The sequence below is a fragment of the Ruditapes philippinarum genome, unplaced genomic scaffold, assembly GCF_026571515.1.
Source record: "Ruditapes philippinarum isolate M1 unplaced genomic scaffold, ASM2657151v2 ctg10611_1_1_1_1, whole genome shotgun sequence".
Lineage (NCBI taxonomy): Eukaryota > Metazoa > Mollusca > Bivalvia > Venerida > Veneridae > Ruditapes > Ruditapes philippinarum.
This window is the reverse complement of record NW_026851758.1, coordinates 43,809-63,363: the sequence shown is the minus strand read 5'-3', so window position 1 is coordinate 63,363 and position 19,555 is coordinate 43,809. Positions and strand designations below refer to the sequence as shown.

Genomic DNA, 19,555 nt, shown 5'->3' with positions numbered 1-19,555 from the left:
TTTTTATTACAGTATGATGAACGAAAAAGGTCATCAAGTATTGCTTTCTTTACGTTGTTACCTTTCCTCTTTTTTTAGTTTTGTCTATTATGTCTAATATATGTAATTTACTTCAGTGGGGGACAACATACGGAGATATTAACTCATTCTTATTGCATGTTTGCATATTGTCAAGGATACAAAGTAAAAATATGAATAATATTATTATACTGATATTTCCTTTTGAATAACCATGTATTACTATACATCAATAATCTTTATGATCATGAGCATTATTTCATTTATTCTGCTTGAGTTTATTTTATTTGTGATAGTAAACAAACACCTTAATAAGGAAAAACCTTAAAGTCACTGGCTATCACAAATCTTTAACTAATTTGCATTTTCTTCAATGAATTTATCGTTTTGGCTGTAATTAAAGCGGCATAAACAATTTTTTTTACTACAAATAGCCTATACAAATCTGGAAACAATGTGATCCCTTGGAAGCATTAATCACAACAAAATTACAAGAGAATTGCAGACTCGGTTGGACTGAGTCTGTACATGAAGGATACTGAATAAGTGCAACATCCCTCACGCCCCGAGCACCGGCTTGATCGGTACTCAATTTTCAACACTTAAAATTGCTGGAATCAATGATACCAAAGGACCAGAAAAATATAACAACACTGATTTGAAGTAGTACACTTCAACTTTTAACAGCTGCCACACAACATTTGACACCTGCTGTTGTGAAGTATAAAATCTGGAAACAAAGTGATCCCTCGGAAGCATTTATCACAACAAAATTACAAGAGAATTGCAGACTCGGTTTGATTGAGTCTGTACATGAGGGATACTGAATAAGTGCAACATCCCTCACGCCCCCTAGCACTAGCTTGAGTGGTACTCAATTCTCAACACTTAATAGTGCTGGCATCAAATATAAGCCTTTTTAGATATATTTTGCTGAACAATATTGATTGAAATTCATAGCATTGAAAAAATAAGTAACAAATAAATATCTAATTACAACTGTAAGACACCATAATCCTCCGAAATGGAAACATATGAGTCGCGTCACGACAAACCAACATAATGGGTTTTGACCAGCATGGATCCAGACCAGCCTGCGCATCCGCGCAGTCTGATCAGGGTCCATGCTGTTCGCTTTCAGTTTCTCTACTTGGTATAGGGTTTGTAAGCGAACAGCATGGATTCTGATCAGACTGCGCGGATGCGCAGGCTGGTCTGGATCCATGCTGGTCGCAAACCCACTATGTTGCTTTTGTCATGGCGCGGCTCATATATTCTTCTCAAGAAATGACAAAAATGTATTTTACAATGTTGTATCATAGTTTGGGGACCTTTCTGTTGAAAATGTGTCAGAGTTAAATCGTATACATATGTTCACAGTGTGTTAACTGGAGTGCAGGTATTAGTTACCCGCACTCCATAGCATGCCCATTGATTGGCTCATTTTTGCTGGGGTTTACATATTGTGACGGCACAGAAATGGAAAACGACAGAAATATCATATTCAGATGTTCGTTCCCCCTCGTACAAATCAGATAGCCTCGTGTTTCGATGCTCTTTCTATTACTTGTAATACAGGATTAAGGTGGTTAACGCTGGAAGATGAATGATTTATTTTACACGTAGCAAAAAATGTAAAAAAACGTGATACTTTGTTTTCCATTCAAAATACTAAGTCACTAAAAAATAAAACATCACTGATAACAATATAAAATAAATGTCAGCATCAAATATTACATTGTCGAATTGACGGCTTTTTAAAACCTTTATTTCTTTATATTTTCTAAATATTGAGAAATTTCCCTTTAATATTCAGGGAACTTATTATTGATATAGATAAACACATTTTATTGATATATTCACCTCAGTTAACTATTTGTACCTGTTACCTTAAAACAATTATTCATCTGGTTATGCTTAAAAAATCATGTTTTATCATGTTTATTTCTTCATGTTCATTTTTTGCATTAACCCTTAACTTTTCAAAAGTGACAAGTAAAGTTTATTCCATAAAAAACATAAGTCTTTACCAATAAACTGCCATGTAACGCAATGCTACTTGTCTTAAGTTATATTACGTATGATTACGTATAATTCCCTTCTACCATTTTATCACTAAATACCTATTTTTTTCTTTTATTTTTCTTAAAATGCACTGAACTTTTGAAGCAAATAAAAACAAGTCTGAAGGTCATCAAATCAGATTTTTACTTCAATTAAATTTCCAAAATATGTACTATTCTACAGCTTCTTTAGAAAGTTTAACAAATACGAAGGAGTATAAGCATTATCATATATCAACAAAGCAAATGTTATAATATTTTTTATTCAATTACAACAATAATAGCTATAGCATATACATTAAATGGTCTGTAATTGAAAGCTGTGAAACAAGAATTATGACTGGATGTTCTAGTTATGGACTTCAGAATCTAAAAATTGTAAACGAACTTTTTTACAGTTTAATTGTGAATTTTCATAACAACAAAAAGAAATAAGAACTCTTAAACCGTAAAATTTATATTGATAATTTGTAATAAAACATGAATCAATATAACTTGAAATGAGTTCAATTAAATACTGTATCATATTTTAAAACTTTAGTGTTTTACAACTTTACATGGAATCACGTGTGTACTTTTATATTTAGTGGATGTAGACACTCAAACATTTTAAAATTCCATGTTAAAAGAATTCCACTGAGGCCCCAAAGCCGAAATACACAAAAATTGAAATTCCTTCGTCGGCAGAACTTAAAACAGAAAAATATGCAAAAGGTAAGAAATATACTCAGAAATATATTGAAATTCGTATTTTTGTGTTATTTGAGTGAATTTAATTTTTTTTTTTTTGTCATTTTTTTTTCAAAATTCAAATAATTATTCTGAAAAAAAAACGAAGTGAGCGAACGATCTGAAATATATATACACACACAAGATATAGTCTAGATCTTGAAAAATAATAATGTCAGTGCCTTCAAGTCAAAACACCTTAGTGTAGTCCTTTTAACGCCGGACTTTTCCATAATATGAAATAGATGTTATGTTTACGCTAGATGTAAGAGATGTTGATATTTTACAATTTTGTCTGCATTACAGTAAATGTCTGTTCGTACATTTTAGAGAGAGAGTTCTTATTAATATGCACTTCAGGCATAGGATAAGACAAATTATAAAAAAAAATAATTGCCGGGGAAACTCACGTAATAACAAGGAAACGTAGAGTGCATCTAAGAGAAATATTGCTGACTCTTTCTATAGTGCGATAACAGCTTTAAGTCGCTAGTTTAAGTTACCAGAGATCAATATTATTTTTATCTTCTAAACAAACCGGAAACAAGTACCCGATAATAACAATATTTGCCTTGATTGTGTTCATAACGTAAAATATATTCTTTTTCATGTACTTGATAGTTGTAAAAGAATACGACAATCAATTCTTAGAAAAAGCTTTTTTTCATGATAATCGTTCTACGTAATGCTTTAGTACACATAATTGTGACTGGTTCTGGATGGCAACATAATCATACAATTGATAAGACTATTTACATGTCTACACTGCCTGCTCTAAGCCAACTCAAATGGAGAATTTAATACCACATGATTACAAAAAGGAGAAAAAGATGGATCCTTGGATGAACATCATTCGCTATGTTTCATTCCGGGTAACCCATATAATTATAGCATTGAAATACAATTTTAATGTACAAAGCTCAAAACCAGTGTGCAGGTTCCTGCGGAGGAAACAATATTCGGAGAAGAAAAATAGCTCTGTTGTTCAGGAACACATATATTTCACTAAAAAAATCTAAGAATACCCGGCTGACATTTTGGAAATGCTTATGCTTTAAATAATGCTATAATTGTATGTAAAAAAAAACAAACTATTATTTCAATCGTTCATTTTATATTTTACTTCTATTCATGCATGTGCTCTATAGTTTTGGGTTTATAATTGCTTCTGTTTTTATATAATATTCAATAATCACATGCATAGTCCGATTTTATTGACCTGTCAATTACAAATACCTTATAGTACTCATTAAAACAAACAAACATGCGTGTAATTAGCAGCAGCGTGGTTTATGCTGAGGAAATTTCAAATGTTTTGCATATCTGCAAACGCTTTATCTGCAGTAATGAAGTTGTGAAATGTTTTGCATAATTATTGTCATACTCATTATAAGCCAAACTGCCATTACTGCCGAGCAACGTTAAAAGCCTTGCATATTAGAAATTGAACTGGCCAAAATCTTACAATATTTTCTAATTTATAAATGCTAAGCAATTAGTTACTCTGGCTCCACTTTTGTGGATATTATACGAGTATGTCGCTATTGCATGCTCCTGTAAGAGAAAAAATATGAATATTTATGAAGTTTTATTATTGGTGTAGAGAAAAAAGCTATTATAAAAATGAATGCCAGTTTGTTGTTTAGTTTGTGACAATTATGGGTCAGGTACTGTCTTACTGCAAGAAAATAAAAGGTCAACATCAGACTGCTCCAATCAAAATACTTCATACAAATGGAAGGTTTAATAAATAGTCAAAAACTCATTAACCATAAACACATTACAAAAAACTAACATTATTATATACTAGAAATTAGCCCATAGGACACGGGTGCCCCCACACTTACTGTTTAGTCAATCTTATGACTCTAGGTCAAATATTTTTGGGCTACATGTGCCACAAGTTGAAAACTAAAAATCGTTTACTATTTCAAAACAAGAACTTTACAAATACTGAATAAATTCACAAGCAAACCTCAAAGGTGCATACGCACATGGCTGACCAACATTCTTGTAAACTTTCAGACCTACAGGTCAAATATTTTTTTAGTAATGCATGAACAAGTTGCAAATTGCAAATTTATACCAAGTCAAGGGCAATAACTCTTACAAAACTGAAAAAACACATGCATAACCCCAAGTGCATAGCTTCACAGTACATTGATGTTGATCATTATTCCTGTAAAATTGGATGATTCTAACTCAAGCACTCGAGAGTAAATAACACAACATAATTGAACGGTTTTCACTAAGTCAAGGACAATAAATCTGACAAAACAGAATAAATCCACAAGTGAAGCCCCAGGTGCACAACTTCACATGCTGAGCAACATTCCTTTAAATTTTCAAGACACTAGATCAAATACTTTTTGAGTTACGTGCGACACAAGTTGAAAATTGTAAATTTTTACGAAGTTAAGGGCAGTAACTCAAAAAATACTAAACATATCCACATGAAAATACCCAGGTACACAACTGCACATGCTGATCAACATTCCTGTAAATTTAAATGACTCTAGGTCAAATACTTTTTGAGCTACATGTGACACAAGTTGAAAATTGCAAATATTAACTAAATCAAGGGCAATAACTCTAACAAAACAGAATCAATCCACAAGCGAAACCCCAGGTGCACTACTAGACATGCTAAGCAACATTCATGTAAGGTTTTATGACACTAGGTCAAATACTTTTTACGATATGTGCGACACAGTTTGAAAATTGCAAATGTTTACTAAGTCAAGGGCAATAACGCAAAAGATACAAAATATATCCAAACAAATATACCCAGGTGCTAAACTTCATATGCTGATCAACATTCCTATAAGGTTTCATGACACTATGTCGAATACTTTTTGAGTTACGTACGACACAAGTTGAAAATTGTAAATTTTTACTAAGTCAAGGGCAATAATTCTAAAAATACTAAAAATATCCACACGAAAATACCTAGGTTTACAACTACACATGCTGAGCAACATTTTTATAAAGTTTCATGACACTAGGTCAAATACTTTTTGAGTTACGTGCGACACAAATTGAAATTTGTAAATGTTTACTAAGTCAAGGGCAATAACTCTAAAAATACTAAATAATGTAATGTTCATAAAGTTTAACCTCAATAAGACACTTTCCTCATGGAAAACTCTACAACTATGGCACAGAAATTTCCTTCTCACACACAATGTACAACAAAATTTAACATGTACACACTATACTCTCACAGACACACGGTTTTATGAGAGTCGATCCTCTTCTTGGTACGCACTTGTATACACCATGAATAAATCTATTTTCCAAACCGTACGTCAAAATATTACTATAATCTCATGAAATATCATAAAATATCACATTATTTCATTTTGTTTGTATATATACATGTATATATCAACAAAACTAAACATCCAAAGCTCGTGTAATCTATTTGTGAACTTGCTTTAACCTGAAGTATCGCTGAAGGGCTTATTGCAGACGATACGAAAGTAAACTGTAGACAATGTGTTATTTATCCAAGCACAAAATTTGCTCTCGTTTGTAAATGTTATCATCTTTAAATGTGATGAATCTATGTTCGTTTTCATTTTGTGTTTACGCACGTTACGATGGAGAATTTTAAAAGTATAGCGTATGCAGTCGTGTTTATTCTACACATTTTCAAGGTAAGTTCCGTATGTGTTTTAATTCAAATAAATCTTTTAAGTGTATAGAATGATTAAAAATGATCCTTTACATCATTGTATAAACTTTCAATATTTTATGTTGCCGTTTGGACGGTTTCTAGGGATTCTCTTATTTCTTTCTTTTACCAATTATAATTTATTTTTAAAAATATTCATTCTATGTTTGTCTAAATAAACGTATTTAAATGTATAATGATGTAATTGATATAACATTGAATAAAAGGTAACTTATGCATGATTTTCAAAACGATTCATTACTATTAGCACTTGTATAAAAAAGCAAATCCCTAAGGACGTGTAATTATATAAACAAAATTTTTAAAAGAAAACATAAAAATACAAAACAAAAAATAATAAACCAAAAAAATGCCTTAGCATGTGTTGTGATATTTAAAGGCAATGCTTTAGCATGTATTATGACAATAAAAAGAAAATCATTTAGTTTAGTAAGGGTCGTCCATGGCCGAGTGGTAAAGGTCGTTGACTTCAAACCCCATTCCACTAATACCTGTAGGTTCTATCCTACCTTTTTATATTGATAAGCGATTGAATAGTTATAAAGTAAAAAAAACATATATATCAAATAAAGTAAGATTACTGTTATCGTAGCTTTATGTTATGTTAATAGTACAATGTTGAACTAAGTCTACTGTGTGCGCGATACGCGACTTGTTCATATTGTATAATTCATTTTAAAAGGTATACTTAGTGTGTTATACACGCGCTCTTGATGATAATCGATGTACTACAGCGATATATATGTTTGGCAAACATCTAATGATCCCTATTTAAAGATGAAATATTATCTAATATAATTGTATACTATGTGGGTTATACTCGTTATACTTTTTTCATGACATTTTGTCAATATCCGTAGCGAGCGACGTAGTATTTAAGATAGGCTTGCGCTCACAAAGTGTCATAGCCTGGTCGGTATGCAAATTTTGAATAAAAGTATAACAAGTTAAAAAAGTTTTCTGCATGGGAAAGGTTATTTAAAGAAAAGTTTTAATAATTTAAAGATTTTTCATTTAACTGTTTTCGAAATTGTTTTTGGAAACCTTTTCTAGTAGTAGTTATTAATACATGTATATAGTAGACAATAATCGATCTTTGAAAATCGGCGACTGTCGAAGTCAGGAGACCGTAGAGGGTCGATTAGTAGAACGTCTGTCTGTATCATTCAGGCGTTTGAGATTTGTTTGTACAATAATATATGCTTAGTTTTTTTACATGAAACATTATCTAGAAGATGTTCTAATTATAGCCCCTTGGTCATACCGGTAATTGGCCCCAGGGGGTCATGGTTTTTCCTTATATCGTAAATACTTCAAAAATCTCCTGGTTGAAAAATTGCAATGTTTAAATCCTACGATATATATCATGAAACATAAACAAGTGAACCTCAACAAAAATTATTCAAATTATAGTAGAAAGTGCATCCTAAGAGCTAGTCCTTGTTATAGCAACCATTAACTTCTCATAGCAACTGGCGCCTTTCCATTACAGCAAATGTCTTTCCATAGCAACCAGTAACTTATAATTAAACCATTGACTTTCCATAGCAATCATTTGTGAGTCTTAATTCGAACCACCACGGGAACATAGATTTTCTATACATGTTACTTCTCATAGCAAAAAGTGTCTTTCCATGGCAACCATGGACTTTCCATAGCAACCAGTGACATCCATAACAACCATTGACTCTCCATAGCAATCGTTATTTTCCATAGCAACTGCTTGCTTTTATAACAACTATTGACTGTCTTTATCAACCATAAAATTTCATAGTTACCGGTGACTTCCTATAGCAAGCAATGAATCACATAACATCCATTAACTTTCCATAACATCCAGTGCCTGTCCATGACAACCATTGACTTTCTATAGCAACCAGTAACCATTGACTTTCCATATCAACTAGTGACTTCTATATATGGCAACCACTAAGTTCCCATAGCAACCAGTGACTTTTTATTGCCACCATAGACTTCTTTAGCATCCAGTGACATTCCATAACATCCAGTGACTTGGCATAGTGGCCACTGCCTTTCAATTGCAACCAGTGATATATATTGGAATCATTGACTTCCTTTGCACTGACCGTATTTCCATAGCAACTATAGACCTGTTATGGCAACCGGTGAAATTCTACAGCAACAATTGACTTCTATAGCAAACAGTGACTACAAATAGCAATTAGTGACTCCCATAAATTGACGTTCCATAGCAACCATTCACTTTTCATTACAACCATTGACTTTCTATAACAACCCTTGACTTTCAATAAAAACTGTTTGCTTTCCATAACAACCATTGACTTCTATAGTAACCAGTGACTTCATAACAGCCATTGACTTTTAAAAGTAAACTGTATATTTCCATAGCAACAAGTGCATCGTACAGCAAACGTTTACTTTTCTTAGCAACATGTGAATCTTCCATTGAATTTCATATCTTACAATGCCTTCCAAGGAAACCACTGGTTTTGTATATCCATCAGTGACGTCTTTAGAAACTATTGTTTTTCCTTAGCAAAAGCAACCAGTTATGTTTTTACACATGCACTATTTCAGATAAAATATAAACTTTAATAAAACATGATACCAGTTTTAGATTTAGATTTTATTTTCGCTATCGCTTGAAGTTTATAATAACACCCGTTCCTTATAAGGCCTATTCGTGCCCAGCCCCCCCCCCCTTGTTTAAATAGTGGTAGAAAGAAGCTTATTAGATGTGTAATACAGAAAAAGCGTAGAGTGGAGTGTGAATTTTTAAACATAAAAATATCCAGCAATGTAAACAAAGTATTATTATATCCATACAAAATACTAATTTACTATTATTGTACTATATTCCCAGAAAGCAACAGAAGCAAAATATGATTCAGATAATATTAGAAAATGAGTAATTCTTTAGAAACTATTACAGGACACTTAAAATAATTTAAAAAAAACTTTTGAGAAATAGAAATAAAAGCGTTCCTAGGGCATAATTTGCTTTTAAACATAGGTAAAATGTCGCATGTAATGCAGCTACCGTAGCTGGCTTAACACAACCATTAAGCTAATATATTAACTAATATATTTAAATGTTTTGTCATTTTTCTCAAATAAGATATATTAAGGTCATTTCGAAAATGATATTTTTTTCTACAGGACAACAGATTATTTACATCAGAAGAAAGTGCTTCTATACAACTAAAGGTGATGTCGATCAAGTCTTCAGGATTATCTTCGGATGTTACTAAAATTAGTATTACTTATGTCGCTTCCCCTGACCATTACGTGTCCTGGATTGGTCCGAGAGAAGATGGTAGAACATGGCACGGTATATCTAGTTTATTTGTGATTTGAAATGATTTTTTCAATTTTCTACAACCCACTTCAAGTTTTATGCCCATATTCTGCTTATTGCCCATTGAATGTCTTTTTTGTGTATAAGGTAATGAAGTCCATGCACGTTGCTCTATAGCTCCGATCTATAGCCTCTTATTTAATATTATTTTGTCGTTTGCACTGAATCACCTGTTCTTCGAATAAAAACAAAACGAAATGGGTAAGACAATAAAACCACAAAAAATTTAGTAAAAATGAGATAAATAGAATAAAAGGTATACATGTATGTGATATATTCGAGAAATATAGACCTGGTTATTGCACAATATATTGTTTATTTGAATTTCAGGTGGTATAAAAACACAGACCATGCCAGGAAGTGAAGTATATACTGCTTCTGTCAATGTGGTAAATCTTACTTCTCTTCGTTCTATTTACTTTCGACTGTTTAACGAAGAACAGACCATATCGTTACAGATTAACACCATTGCTGTAGAAACACCACAAGAACAGGACGTCAAACAACCACATTCAAAACTTCTTGAAATGGACACCATCTTCATGGGACCAAACACTTCGGATTTAACAATAACAGGTGTTATAAATTTTAATGTTTCATTCATGCATCGTTTTTCTCCAATTGAGGTCTATTTTGAAGGCCTCAACACAAGTGCAGACCCACCCACATTCTTTGAAAAATTCGACTTTGATTTTGATAATAATTCTGAAATAAGTGTAAGCTTTTCACAAAGATCAAATAAAACAACCAATTGTCATATAAAACTTGACCGGAATATCGTTAAATATGGCGGCTTTCTAACAATTCTTGTGCCATATAAGGAATCTTCAAAAGACAGAATGGTTGACAAATATTCAAGGGGCACCACTGTTAAAATTTATCCTTACGGCACTAAAGACATTCTACCATACAATGAAGTCGGAACAATCCCACTAAAAAATCAGACAGTTATTTTTCCACCATCTAGTAGAATAAAGTGTTTAGCGATTGGAAACCCACGACCTACTGCTTCAATTTTTAAGAAAGTAGATAATGGTGGGTATAAAAAGCTGGCAACAGAAACTTCTTATCTGGACAGGTACTCAAACCTTGAAGTACTTTCATTGTCATCAAATAAACAGACACACGAGGGTCGTTATATTTGCAGGTTAGTTAGTTATTTCAATAAACATTATTGTTACATCATATGACACTTTTTACACCTAAAACAATTATTTACTGTTTTTACGACGTCAGACACCATCACGCCATGACGTCATTACATTTTGCGATATGTCACTTTTAAAATGTACATGTACATATGGGCTTTACAGTAAATGCAATATTAAGGATATGCGAATATGTGAGGTAAACAATGCGCAATTAGAAAAACTTTTGATGTCGTGATGTAAGATGTTCTTTAAAATAAATTCATATTATATAGTAGCATTGTTTAATTTCGCTTTTATTCTTCGTATAAGGGCATCAAATGGTGATAAAACAGTGGAATCTGAAACTGACGTTGTCATGCTCACAAAAGCTATAATCGACGAATCTATGACCGGTGTTTTAGAGAACTCAAGCACAACTATCATTGTTTCTTGCAAGGCCACAGGAAAGCCGAGACCAGAACTTGAATTTCGTTTGTATGATGAATACGGTCCTTTTATGATACGATCTGGATTGTTCAAGGTAATCCATTCAACAAGATGTTACTGTAATTGAATTATAAGTCATTCACAGTCTGGCAACAATTTTAAACGACCTTAAACTCAAAATTATTATACAAAAAAAATTGTAGTTCCCCTCGACCAGCTGTTAACAAATTAAAATGATAATCATAAACCCACATAGGTCTGATATTTCTTTCTTCTGACCTCGTCCAATGAGTGATTTGTAAGCTACAGAAACTGAATGATTTTTGTTTTGAAATAGATAATGGTCCAAATCTTTAAATAACTCTTAAACAATTACTTCTTTGATTTCGCTCTAGAATATACATACTCTTTTGATTGTCCTTATCTTGTCAACATTATGTAGTTAGCATTGTTGGGTTACAACTTGCATATGTTTCTATTTATACATATATATATATATATATATATATATATATATATATATATATATATATATATATATATATATATATATATATATATATATATATATATATATATATATTTTGCAGACTTTGGAATCGAAAACAGGCGATTACGCATCGCAAATAACCTTAACGTTGTCAGCTGTCGAGGATGTTGATATTCATACCGTTTATTGTTACGCTGCACAGGGCGATAAGAACAGAAGTTTTGAAATAAGCAAGAAAATTAACATTTTCCCTGAAGGAAGAGATGTTAACTGGAATCTCTACAACCAAATTCGAGAAAACGAAATGTTTCAATAGATAGTTCGTATCCATAACCAACAATATATGAATGCAGACCGAACTGGGTCTTTTTGTTCTTTGTTGTTGGGTTTAACGTTGCACCAACACTGGAGATGTAATACTGGGCTTTCCATGTCCAGCTTTACTGGTGGAAGTAGACTTCATTACTTACGCACGACTGGGCACCTTAATAGAACCACCAAAATTCCATAAGCTAGCTGGATAGCTTCGTCACATGATTCCAATGTTCCTGGTTGGCTTTCCCAATGTAACATGCTATGAGATTAATAATCTGAGCAATACGGACATATATTTAGTACCCAGCAGAACATATCATCAACCAGTCAATTATAGTATTTCCGCTAGGTACAAGTCCTATTGTACAAAATACTATTACAGTATAAATACAGAAAATTTTGAATGCACAATATAATAATATGCGCAGAGACCATGAAACAGCATAATGAAGTCCCTGTTCGTTCCTAATGTAAAGCGTATACTAGAAACATAGTGTTTATTTGTCTTGATATTGCTCAACATTTTTAATGTTTTCAAAAAAAACTATAAAATTATTATATTTAGTGCATGTTTAGTAAATGCACCGAATAAACTATTTTTTTACTAAGTTATACTCGGCTTCATTTTATATAATGAACTGTTTGGTATAATGTCTAAACTCAGCGAGTTTATCATGGTCATATATTATTTCAACACTAGATTAATCAAAGTGCTGCAGCACTGAATGCGACGGACATGCAACCGGAGAGACATTAAGGCTTCTTTTAGAAAAAACAAAACAAAAACAAAACACAAAATATATAACAGAGAAAATTCGTTCCATACAAGTTCGAGATTTGTAGAGCAATACATTTTGTGTCCCAAACTGATATAATTCAGATTTTCTACTTTCAAGCACTTAAATACAGAATGAAATTTATGCCTAAAAACTCTGGTCAAACTTGTAAATCAGTGTCCTTATCGATTTATTCCAAGAAATGATATGTAAATAGAAAAAAAAAACTGTCAACGAAATATTTCTAAAATAAAACCAGGCAAATAAACTTCAAACATAAATTATACATTATACATTTGAGAATGCTATTTAGAATTGCTTCGTGTTATATCATAGTGGGCATATAGACAATAAAATATATGTCATTTGTATTTTTTTATGTCTCATTATAAAAAATTTTGGTTAAAATCATCAGCAATTAATAGTGTATTTTTTAGATTTTTTTGATTTACAAGGTAAAGATGTAGAGGCCAGAGCACATCGTTTTTATTTTAATTTAAATGTCACTTAAGCACTACAGTGTTTAGTTGTCCTTTTCAATTTCACACTAAATTCCATTTTCAACTTGTTTGCTTCTTACAATTGTATAGAATTTCTAAAAGTATTGGTTATTTACATGTATAATGTGTACTCCCTAATCGTCTGTCCAAAAATCAGAACAGGTGAAGCAGAATCTATTTTTAGAATAGCGAAGGTTAACTCATATCATGACCTAGAAAAAATATGTAAAAAAACCACAAGAATCGGAAGTAGAACTGATATTATAACTTCCTTACCATGAAAGACTACATGGCGGTCAAGGTTGAAAAACTCTCTTCTTGCATGCATTTTCAAAAATAGATATTTATACTAACCATTGTACTGTATCTAAGATATTAATAACTGCTTAATATTCAGCTAAACCCGCGGTATGAGTCATGAAAATAGTTCTTCTTTTATTAATGCGCGAGTTATCCTAGAGTCACGAAAAACTTTTGATTAACTTTCGATTTGTTAATAATAATGTTTTGTATAATGAAGAAATATTTATTTCCTACTAATAATGTCTTGGAACTCAGAGGTTACACCTTTATTGTAGTATAATTTGCTGTCCTACTTTTTCAACAGCGGTAAATCGTTTCGGCAGTAATTTGCATATTGCGCAATAATACTACAGTACTACAACATTTTTATCAATAATATACGTTCATATTTTAACTTGGATAACTTAATTTGAAATTGAAAGGGCTAAATATGGACGATTTTTAAGATATCCAGACAAAGTATGGGAGTTTTTGAAAAGGGATCAAATTCATGTACTATTTTCTTGGGCTGTTAATCGGTTTAGGACACACTGCGCGATTGTAGCCAACGAATTTCCCCCATGGAGATGAACTTAGCTCTGAACGCGCCTGAGGGCGCGTCCGTCGCAAAAAATTAAGAGTGGAAAGTGTATACATTCATAAAAACTCTAGCCTAATAAACTATAATGAAGCGCAATATTGCTTGTTCTTTGAATTAAATAAAAATATTATTTCCTGCCAACTGAAAACAAATCAGTTTTTTTTGTAAACGGGGCATTGAACTTTTGAAGCAAATGTTAGTATGAAAATGGCAATTTGTTTGAAAGTCATCAGTCCACGTTTGTATTTTTATTAATTGAATCATTTTTCCCAAAAGATATAGTAACACATTATCTATTTCATGTATTAAGTGTATGTATATTAGCAGAAAATTACAGAGAGAAAATACTCAAGGAGATATATTGTTGTGTTAAAGATTTTAATTTTTGAATATTTTATCTTTATGTTTCCAACAAATAAAAGGATTTAAAGATAGAGATTTTTAACTAACATATTTGTACAACCAAAAGCCAAACGCAAACTTTGAATAATATTTACCCACATGAATAAGATGTAATTCACTGTAGATTAACGAGATTCTGACGTTAGGATAAGAAGGTGATTCAGGTCAATATCTGAAAAAGCGCATATTACTGGCTTCTTCTGGCAAATTCGATTAACTTTATTAATGCATTACCAGGGCTGGGAATCAAAACTGCGTCGTATCCTACAAAATGTAAACAAACGCCGCCATCTTGGAACGAAAAAGGTATGTTTTTGTTTATAACTCTTTTTGTTGGAAATGACTGAATTAACACGCTTCACATTTTTCCGCTTCGTTCGGTAAATGTTGTTTGTACAACTATTCTGTAAAACAAAAGTTATAGCGAACTTGCAACTCGAAGCGGGCCTGAATTGTTATGAAATTTTGTGGATACGACGCAGTTCATATTGCTTTATCAATCGTTTTTTCCTTTAAATCAATTATTTACCCCTTTCAGGGTTCACCATAAACTTCAAAATATAATTTTGCATCATGTACTAAGATTTCATTAAAAAGAAATGTTTATTTTTTAAGAAAATAATAATATGTACGAAATGATACGACGCAGTTGAAAATAAAATATGATACGACGCAGTTGTATTTTTGGCAGTCTTTGCAACAGGGATAATTTCGGCAATATATGTCTATCTTACCGGATACTCACTTGTGCTAGATAAAAAGAAACTAAGATCATTCGCAGTTAGCATAGTTCTGATGCTTTTGATTATTTAGAAAGCATTGTGTCATGTCCAATTTACATTGCAGAAGCTACTTTTCAGGTAAACATGAACATGTTACTTTATTTATCATAATATATGAAATATTTTATTTTATTTTCTTGTATGTTCAATATAATCCGTATTTTATTTTGGCAAAATATAGAAGTCTATGAATTTGAATCACAAAATTCATTTTGTCTAGCTACGCTCTTAGTAAACTGTGGGTCTGCGTGTTCTAGGTGATGACTGCTTTTTTTGTGGATTTATTTTCAAACTTTCAGTCTACACTTTAGTTTCACTGGGGTAAGAGCCTCAGGTGCGCCTTTGTGCATTCTTTCAGGCAAAATTCACGTTTAGAGAACAATTAGCACACGAGAGAATCAGAAGTCCCTAGTGGTTTTCAAATTCACAGCAGTTAAGTGCAAGTGATTTGAAGTCAGTAAACATAAACAGCTCGGCCTCGGTCGGACATACCACTGATTTTTTTCCGACAAATTTGTTAACCATGGTCTTAAATGTCAGCCGTACAAGAATAAACTTCTGGCATGAAGTTTTAAGATTACAATTACTTGTATTTAATTAATTATAAAGATAATAACATTTAAATTTCTTGTTAAAATGAAATATTTTTTCTTACTCTTTAAGATCACTTTCGTTTTAAAAAAGGATGTGTCAGTGTTGAGAAAAGCAGAGAATTTTTCAATGTAAAACATGAGGTAATCCTCTTTGAAGACTTTTTCTGAAGAAAAAAAAGAAAAAAGTTTTATGTGTCAGGCAATTCATTATCAAATATAAATCACACTTTAGTATAAAGGTATGGTAAGAACCTTCTCTTTACTCTGTGGAAATTCAGTGCGATAATCTGACCTAAAATAGAGTGAAATAAGAATCCCTAAAGAAAGCACAACGCGGCAAAATTGAAAATGTTGCAGCTTCGGTTTGATTGAGCCTGTTCATGGACGGTACTGTCAAGTGAAAAACTACCGTCCACGCCCCTAGCACCGGCTTTAAGCAGAATTCAACATTTAACATGAACTGGTAAAATTTAGAATTTTGAAACATCCGCAGATGTGTTCATATGGCGGTTATCATGGAACCTTCAATGTGACACGTTAGTGCCATTCCATGAAAAGCGGCATATGGTCCCCAAGTAAAAAAATGTGTGTGCCCTAAACGAGAAAACAATGGGCGGAACTAAATAAAATGGAATTTTGAAAGGGGATCTGAGGTTATGAAGCCTGCATATCACAGATATAAAGTCAAAGGACAAATTTAAAAAGCAGGCCTCATATCCTAAGGGTGATTAAACAGTATTCAAGTGAGGAATACTGGAACCACCCAACAAGAAAGATGCCAAATATATAGAACTAAAATACCACAAGCACAACAATAATGTCGTTCTGAACGATCTTTAAGGATCGGAAATATAACATCCCTGATTGAATGTACGGGGCGACTTTTTACAGCCTCCACACGGCACAAACAACGCTGATGTGGCGATAAAATAGAGTGAAATAAGAATCCCTAAAGAAAGCCCAACGCGGCAAAATTAAGTTTTCTCATCCCGGCTTTAATGTAACATAGGAAAACTTCTTCAATACTATTGAAACATCATGTCGTACATATATCTGTATCAAATTTATCGATGCAAAGCGTAAAATACCCTTTGTTATGTATGCAACATATTACATGTATATAATTTATATCTGACCAGTTGGTATTTCCAATATTATCATTGTTCTATTTTTAGAACATAAACTACATGTATGTACTAGAATGTTCTTAACTGTTGTAGAAAACTCATGCATTATATTTAGATAGAAATTTCTGGAATGATCTTTATTGTTGAAGTTGCTAGATTATGATTACTCAAGTAAATAAAAGACTATTCTATAAACTTCTTAGTCAATATATATAAGGAGACATTTTTCATTACTCTTACCTTTTTAAGTCATCAGTGATCTATTAAGTCATCATTCAACTTGGATATTAAGTGAATTATTGGAGCTTGGATTTTAAAATAAATTATTCTTGTTGATTTTATTGTGGGAATTTATTCTAAAGTGTTCTTGGATTTAACTTGGATTTAACTGTGCTATTCAAAAAGGATCATTCCAGGATCAGACTAGACATTTGTAATTTTCATTTTTATTTGGACTTCAGGTATTTGTAAACATAATTTGTTATTTTATTTTTCTTTAATAATTTTTCTGTAATAAATTTGTTATTGTTACAAGTTTGTTGCTGGCTTTTCTTTCTCGTTACGCCTGGCTCGTAACAGAAATTGGGGGCTCGTCCGGGATTGAATATTTCTTTTTTGGCTTCATTATTGGAAATTATTACCGTTTATTTTACATTTTATTATTACCGTATTTACTCATCTGAGTTGATATCATAGTTGTTCTATTAAGTGTACCTTTCATTTTGAAATTTTTTAAACACATCACTTTCTGAGTTTAAAACCAGCAGCAAGCAGTCATGTCTTTTAATTTAGAAAAGTTTGTAGCTGAACCTTCCCAGGAGGTATTAGATTTGGCTAAAAAAACTGATTTGCTCGATCTTGCAAAAAAGTATAATTTATTAGAAATTAAATCTTCAATGCGCAAACAAGAAATTAAAAATCTTCTGATTCATTATTTAGTGGATGAAGATATTTTTGGACAAGATGCACTTTCTCAGATTGTTGAAACAAACCCAGAAATTAAGATTAAAGAGCTTGAACTTCAATTTAAATTTGAACTAGAAAAAATGCAATTAGAAAAAGAAAGGGAAGAAAGGCAGTTACAGTTAGAAAAAGAAAGGGAAAAGGCAGTTACAGTTAGAAAAAGAAAGGGAAGAAAGACAGTTAGAAAAAGAAAGGGAAGAAAGACAGTTAGAAAAAGAAAGGGAAGAAAGACTGTTAGAAAAAGAAAGGGAAGAAAAAGAAAGGGAAAGGCAGTTTGAAAAAGAAAGAGAGAAGAGAGAGAATTTCAGTTAAAAACAAGAATATTAGAAATCAGAGAGAGAGCAAATCAGTTTGAACATAAAATAAATACAAAATGTGACGTCACTAAAATGTTAGGCTTGTTCCACCTTTCTTAGAAAAAGAAGTTGATAATTATTTTCTCCATTTTAAAAAGGTTGCTGAAAATTTAAAATTGGCAAGAGATCACTGGACATTACTTTTACAGTGCGTCTTAATTGGTAAAGCTCGTGAAATCTATACACAACTATTTAACAAAGCTCTAATTATGATAATGTCAAAGAATTAATTCTGAAAGGTTATGAGTTAGTACCAGAGGCCTACAGACAAAAATTCAAAAATTCTAAGAAAGAAATTGGTCAAACCCATGTTGAATTTGCAAGAGAAAAAGAACAACTTTTTGATCGGTGGTGTCTATCTAAGAAAATTAATAAAAATCATGAAAAGCTCAGACAGCTCATGTTGGTTGAAGAGTTTAAACGTTGTATTCACTCTGATGTTAAATCTTTCTTAGATGAAAAACAGGTAGAAACTTTAGAAGAAGCTGCCCGTCTGGCTGATGATTATTCTTTAACCCACAAAGTCTCATTTATAAATAAAGGGAGGTCCGCATCCTCACATTTTAATTCCAAGTTCAGTTCTGGTAATCTATCTGGCTCATCTAGTCAGTCAAATACTCCCAAACCAAAGTCATCTGATGAACATAAAGGTCATAGTCCCTTATCTCGTCCTACATGCAATTATTGCAAGAAAACTGGACATCTTATTTCTGATTGCTTTACCTTAAAAAGGAGGCAACAACAACGTGATGAGGCCAAACCCACAGGTCTTACCAGTTCAAGGTCTGAACCTCAGTCTTGTATTGATAACAATGCAATTTTGAAGGTCAAAGAACCCAAGTCTGATTCTATAATGGAGATTTATGAACCATTCCTTTCGGAAGGTTCCGTGTCACTTATCGGTGATACTTGCCCACCTACTCCTATTACCATTTTAAGAGACA

General features: G+C 32.2%; 1 protein-coding gene across 1 annotated transcript; it reads left to right on the top strand.

The window, feature by feature from the left end:
• The first annotated feature begins 6,220 nt into the window (after window positions 1–6,220).
• On the top strand, window positions 6,221–12,880 carry LOC132738995 (uncharacterized). Its single transcript, XM_060726638.1, has 5 exons — window positions 6,221–6,469; window positions 9,649–9,820; window positions 10,178–10,994; window positions 11,308–11,518; window positions 12,015–12,880. Exons 1-5 carry the CDS (start codon window positions 6,413–6,415, stop codon window positions 12,228–12,230), a joined length of 1,473 nt encoding a protein of 490 aa, XP_060582621.1. The 5' UTR covers window positions 6,221–6,412; the 3' UTR covers window positions 12,231–12,880.
• Window positions 12,881–19,555: the final 6,675 nt, after the last annotated feature.